At 43.1% G+C, this 6,593-nt stretch overlaps 1 protein-coding gene across 1 annotated transcript; it reads right to left on the bottom strand.

Moving 5' to 3' along the window:
- Positions 1–426: 426 nt before the first annotated feature.
- Positions 427–4,032, bottom strand: LOC117561804 (condensin-2 complex subunit G2-like). The gene is made up of 6 exons (XM_034239399.1): positions 3,901–4,032; positions 3,570–3,688; positions 2,606–2,788; positions 2,407–2,521; positions 921–1,078; positions 427–719 (listed from the first exon to the last, which is right to left on the bottom strand). The coding sequence occupies exons 2-6, from the start codon at positions 3,645–3,647 to the stop codon at positions 534–536; spliced, it is 720 nt and encodes a 239-aa protein (XP_034095290.1). The 5' UTR covers positions 3,648–3,688; positions 3,901–4,032; the 3' UTR covers positions 427–533.
- Positions 4,033–6,593: the final 2,561 nt, after the last annotated feature.

The raw sequence follows: 6,593 nt of genomic DNA, 5'->3' as shown, positions 1-6,593 counted from the left end.
GAGGACACACACACACCACGTAGGCCCAAAGACAAAGCACTGAGGACACCACACACACGTTAGGCCCAAAGACAAAGCACTGAGGGACACACACACACACGTTAGCCCAAAGACAAAGCACTGAGGACACACACACCGTTAGGCCCAAAGACAAAGCACTGAGGACACACACACACCGTTAGGCCCAAAGACAAAGCACTGAGGACACACACACACCGTTAGGCCCAAAGACAAAGCACTGAGGACACACACACACCGTTAGGCCCAAAGACAAAGCACTGAGGACACACACACACCGTTAAGCCCAAAGACAAAGCACTGAGGACACACACACACCGTTAGGCCCAAAGACAAAGCACTGAGGCACACACACACCGTTAGGCCCAAAGACAAAGCACTGAGGACACACACACCGTTAGGCCCAAAGACAAAGCACTGAGGACACACACACACCGTTAGGCCCAAAGACAAAGCACTGAGGACACACACACCGTTAGGCCCAAAGACAAAGCACTGAGGACACACACACACCGTTAGGCCCAAAGACAAAGCACTGAGGACACAGGAACAGAAAGGGAACTCACGTCGTCGTTCCTGAGGAAAGCCGGGCGCTGGAAGCACTTCAGCAGCAGATCCATCATCTGCTTGTTGTCTTCTGACGTGTAGTCCAGACCCAGGAGAACCTCCCGGAGACTCCACACTCTCTGGATCTCTGTGCCCTGAACACACAAGCATTTCAGATTCAAACTAGAACGCTCCCCCTTTCCCACAGCTTCAGCCTGGATCTAAACGAGTGTAGTGTCTTCCACAAAGCCTTTTAATAATGTCTAATGTAGTCGATAAGCTCTACGACCGACTGTGTGATCTTACAGTGACGTGTTCCCATGCTTTAATGTTCAAAAAGGTGCCGTAATACTGACCGGTTTCTTCAGGTCGAAGCTCTTCGTCAGAGCGATGATCATAGCGCTGCGACCGAACGTTTCCTTCTCCTTCAGATCTTTCTTCCACCAGGCGTCACACAGTCTGAGGATCTGGAGCTGCAGCGGAGCCTCGGAGACCGGCTGCAGCTCCAACAGATCTGAGAGAAACACACAGTAATATGAACTGCTGTGAACATCCTGGATGTCCTCCTCCAACATGAGAGTCACATGATGACAGAGGTATCAACTGTAGCTGTGAACATGACAGGATGTGTGATTACCTAGAAGAGCATCAGGACTGTTTGAGGCAGATGATAGCTATGTGATTAACATGAGGATTCAGCCTCTATGGAGAGAGACATCAAGCATGCTCATTTCTGACGTGGAGCTAATCTGAAGTAAACATTGAATACTGCTTTCTATTCCTCCATCTTGTGACTGTGTAACTCCCTCTCTTGATATCAGCATGTGAAGGACACTGTTCAGGAACTAGTCTCTGTATGTGATGACTACTTCCATTCTGGAGAGGATCACAGACACATGGATCCTGAGATGAAGCTCAAGCCGGGGACCAGGGAGAGTTAACATTTAAGTTTTCAGAAAAAGTGAGATTTTTGCAAAAAAAATGCAACATTTTGTAAAAAAGTCAAAACATTTGTAAAATAGTCAGAATTTAGAAATTAGTCAGATTTTTTAGGAAAAAGTCAGAATCTTTAGAATTTTGATATTTTGAGGAAAAAGTGAGAATTTTGAGGAAAACTGAATTTTAAGATTTTGAGATTTTTTTTGTTGAAAAAAGTCAGGATTTCCAGAAAAAAGCCAACAAATGCTCTGTATGTGATGACTGTAAAGGAAACTTCTGTGTAGCATGCAGTGGAGTCACCGACTCAGGAAGGAGACACGGGAAGAGTCGGAGCTTTGATGTCAAACCACTGTGATTTATTTGGAGTTGGTACCAGAGTATTCACATCACAAGTCCAAGAGTCAGAGGTTCTGACTCCACGGTAGAGTTGCCACGTCAATTCTGGAGAGCCTCTCTCTTGCCAGCCCATCTAACTGGTTTCGCAGAGAGTAAACAACATATTTGAGGAGATAGCCTAAACAGTGTGGGAACACTGAGCTACTTGCGTCGGACACTTATGACCTCGAAGATTTCACCTTGGAGTCCACAAATACAGAGAAGGAAGTGTCCCAGTGTACCCACAACACAGACCATCTGTGACCCAGTATGGACCGGTCACAGAATGGGAACAATAACATTATTGGCTAAGCAGCCTGTGTCCTTAAAGAAGGTAAACAGACATCGAGGTTTGTCCTGTATGTTACAAATTGGCGTCTATGATAATTATTTCCATAACAATGACTACTTCCATTGTTGAGAGGATAGTGAGTACATGGACCCTGAGGTTGAAGCTCAAGACTTCGAACATAAACCACAAAACAACAATCCACCTGAAGACAGGAGAGGATTAGAGAGGACTCTTACCATGCAGCCTGTGGATGATTTCCAGAAGAGAACTGTAGGTTTCTCCGTCCTGCAGGACCTTTAGGGACTCAGCAGCCACCAGAGTCACACCGTCCACTACAGACCTCACGTGACTCTGCAAGAACAGGGGAGAAAACTGGATGTTAACCAAGTTTCTAGGAACCAAAACGCTGCGAGAACAGAACTACAGTGAACTCACAGGGTCTGCAGCTGCCTCCACCTCCATGGCCTCCTCTCTCCTTTCCTCACTCCCTTCCTCTCTCCTTTCCTCCTGCAGGACGTCCTGGAGGAGAGAGGACAGTTTCCCCCACAGCGTCTGCCTCTGGTCTCTGTTCATCTCCTGCAGAACTTCCTCCACATCGAAGGGCTCCGTCTTGTTCCTCTGCTCAGAAAAACAGAATCAATAGAATTACTTTAATTATCTCCGAGGGAAAGTGGCTTTTATGACAGTTATTCAATTGTATTAAATATAATAGCGACACTCAGATGAACGAGACACTAAACACTAGATCTGTGACTAGAATAGGGCTTTTTATTCCTAGTAGTAGATAGCTTAAAACAATACATTTGATCCACTTTTGAAAAACTATGTATTGAGTAAAATACACATTGAAATAGCTGCTAGATTGTATGTGCTTTATTTACTTATTTGGGTTCTTTTGATCACTTAACTAACTAAAGCTAACTTCGGGCTCTATATATGTGATGTTAACGTATAATATACATTAGACAATGAAAAAACAACAATATTTACAGAAACTCTTCACAACTTGCATTTAGTTTCCAGTTTAGATGCAGTGATGCAGTCCTGCAGGTTATACGTTAGCCAAACAGTAAAAACCTTTTACTGAGTATTTCTGTCATTTGAGGCTTTAGTTAATTGTGCTATTTTCTAAATAGTTAGCATGATATGTGGATTTTACCATATCAGCATGTCATGTCTATTTATAGTAACTGTGAGTGTTAAAATAAATGCAGTGGATTAAAAAGTACGACATTCACATCTGAAATGTAGTGGAGTAGAAGTACTAAGTAGCATTAAATGTAATTAATCAAGTACAGTTCAGTACTTGAGTAAATAAACTTACTATTATACAAGTATGACATTAACATCCGGGACCTTTCTGATGTAGTTGATATGGAGGTTATATGAAGTTACTCACATGAAGCTGAATAAAGCGGAGGAAATCGTCCACATTCTCCGTACAGCAGGACTTTAGAAAAGCCTCTCGCTTCGACATGTTTGTGGTTCTCCAAAAGACGTGAAACAACACCAATATTCCTGCAATAAACACACAGAAGAGCAGCTAAATGCTAACGAAACTAGCATCACAACACCAGCGACAGAATCAAAACAAACGGCTCAGTTAGAATTCAGCGTTAAAATACTTATTTTCACACGGCTTTATAAGACTCTAATCGTTGCTACTTATGTTAAAGTGTATTGCGATTATTAAAAAGTATGACATACGATCCAAAAGCGTCTACAATTACCTTTGTATTAATAATTCTGTGATCCGACAGCCGCTGAACGACAGCCTGCCATAAGAGCCCGCGCAAATTCGGATAAAACGCGTCATGACTTTTACGTAAACGTTGACGCTGTGACGCTGACGTAAATTGTAGTTCTACGTCTTCTTCTGTAGTTCTTGTTCTTTTGATGGTTTTTAGAGGCGTTGCATGGCCGCCTCCTCCTGGATAAATAATTAACTACCTTTTCCAACAAAAACTATTATAACTAAGGGTAAATACTAATGAAGGGAAATTCATTAAACATAATTAAGCTAAACTATTTTACAACTATTATCCTGAACGAGTATACTAGGCTGCAGTCGAATAGTCCAAAAAACAGCCCCTAGTCAATTCCTTGACCTCTGTGTGAAACGTCACGGGGTTAAGGAATAGTGGGTAGGAGAATTGTATTTATGATGCGCCAGAAACGGACTACTATAAGCGCATCATTAATAAGCGCTGTTATTGTGTTGTTTTATGCTTTATGGACGTGTGCAACAGCGAAACATATGTTGTTCATTAAGGTTGAAATTAAAACAAATAAGTAAAGTGAAAGAAAATCACATTGATAATTGTTGCTCACACTCAGGGACGATCCTAGTCGGTGGGGGCCCTATAGGCAAACATTCACTGGGGGCCCCTCGAACCAGCTTTTCATCACCACGCACAGCCGACAGCACCCACGGTTTAGGTGTGGAGGACGCTGATGTCCACCCCCCCCCACCCCCACCCCCACATCAGCGTCCTCCACACCTAAATGATTGTTTCCTTTTATAGTAAGTATATGAATGGCTTTCTTACATCATTCATTGTTTTTAATATGCAATCATTCCCCATAAATACATGTTAGTAATGCACGTTATTGTGTCTCTTGCGGTGCAGGTTGCTGGATTGTTGCTACTCCTGCTGCAGCAGCATGTTCCAGTTTGAAGCAACTCCTTAAGCTCCATCTTTTTCATTTATGTTCACCCCCTGTTGTGTTGTATTTTGCTCATGTTTATTTGTACACACGACACCTATTGCACGCCTGTCCGTCCTGGGAGAGAGACCCCTGCTCTGCTGCTCTCCCTGAGGTTTCTTCCCCCCGTTAAAAGTTTTATTTTTTTGGAGAGTTGTTCCTCATTGGCTGCAAGGGTCTAAGGACAGAGGGTGTCGTACACTGTACACATTATAAAGCCCCCTGAGGCAAGGTTTCGGTTCTTAAATAAACATTTGGCTGATATATTTCACTGGAGTGGGTCTGTCATTTTGCATTCAGCGTTTGTCATTACACAACACTCATTATTTGGCATTTACAGCAGACATATTGTAAGAATTGAGAAGCCTCTAATGTGTCCTGTTTTTATGACAGAGCAAGGATGCACATGGAGGCACTGACCGACTCATTATTCCAATTAACATGTGACAGGAATTCATTCTGTAATAGCAAACGTCTCATTACCAACAAGCCAATGTGGAAGTTATTAGCTCACAATGCTAACATGCTAAAGCTACTGTCCCACAACTCTATGCCCCCCCCCCCTCAGAGCTACAGGTCTCAGGTTGAGGGACCCTCCTTTCCCAACTTCAGCAAGGAAGACCCCATGACTATGGTTGGAGTCGGGAGGCCTGTTAATTTATTCCGGCAATAACTCAGACCTACTAATTGACCTACCAGAAGCTATTGATTCTAAGTTTCCTGCTCGACTCAGATCCACCAACGTCAGCAAGGTCTCACCTCTATTAACTCCTGAAGAACCAGGTTCAATTAACTGCTGTTTCAGTTCAGAAGACTCTCTAAATCTGTGTAAGCGATCCCGAAGGATTTTGGTATCAGTAATGCGGGTGTGGTCCTGCCTAAGTGTGTAGGGTGCAATCTTACCTTTAAGCAGGAGAGGACAGCGCAGATTTATTTAAAGTTCTCCCAATCCAAAAAGGTGGGATGATTTTATTTGAAGAAAATGGTCCACACTTAAACAGGTTTTTACCTTCTCTCGTTACAATATGACAATCATACAAAACATATCATGCTGTGGTACTTTTCTAATATAAAACCTCAATTCAGTTTCACATTTCTTACACTAAATTCTAACTTCAGCTGCCCTCTTCAGTTGAAACATTAAAAGTGTAATCTGACAGAATCCAGAGGACCTCCTCATGAATGGTCGGTGCTAAAAACACATTCAAGCTTTCATTCAACAATTCACCAATCAATCTGAGAGATCTTACCAAGTTGAGAGAACCTTCCAAGGAGAAGCCCCACTCTGGAGCTTTCTCCTTTAAGAAGGGCCTAAAAACCTTTCTTTTAAAAAAAATCCTTTTATTAAACTTGTGTTTCTTTAAAAAATAAAAGTATATGATGCCCCTTGTAGCACTTTGAGATGACTTTTAGCAATGAAAGGTGCTTTACCAATCAAATGCATTATTCTTATTATGATCATTAGGTTGGACACTCCCTATGCAGGAGCCATCGGATGCCCCCCAGAGTCTCTTCACCCCAACTGGACCCCCCGATGCCGAACTCAGTCGTCAGGTGGACAAACTCTGGCATATAGGTGTCCTCTTTCAGGAAGAGCAAAGCATCACCAGATCCAAGAGCCCCTCCAGTCCAGTGGACCCCCTTCCAGTAGCTCATTGGCCGGGTCCTGCGTCCCACTCTCAGTATGCAGATATCCGGATGACCTCATCGTTCAGAG

This window comes from Gymnodraco acuticeps, unplaced genomic scaffold, assembly GCF_902827175.1.
Source record: "Gymnodraco acuticeps unplaced genomic scaffold, fGymAcu1.1, whole genome shotgun sequence".
Classification (NCBI taxonomy): domain Eukaryota; kingdom Metazoa; phylum Chordata; class Actinopteri; order Perciformes; family Bathydraconidae; genus Gymnodraco; species Gymnodraco acuticeps.
Note: the sequence above shows the minus strand (reverse complement) of the source record. Positions and strands in the feature narration are given on the sequence as shown.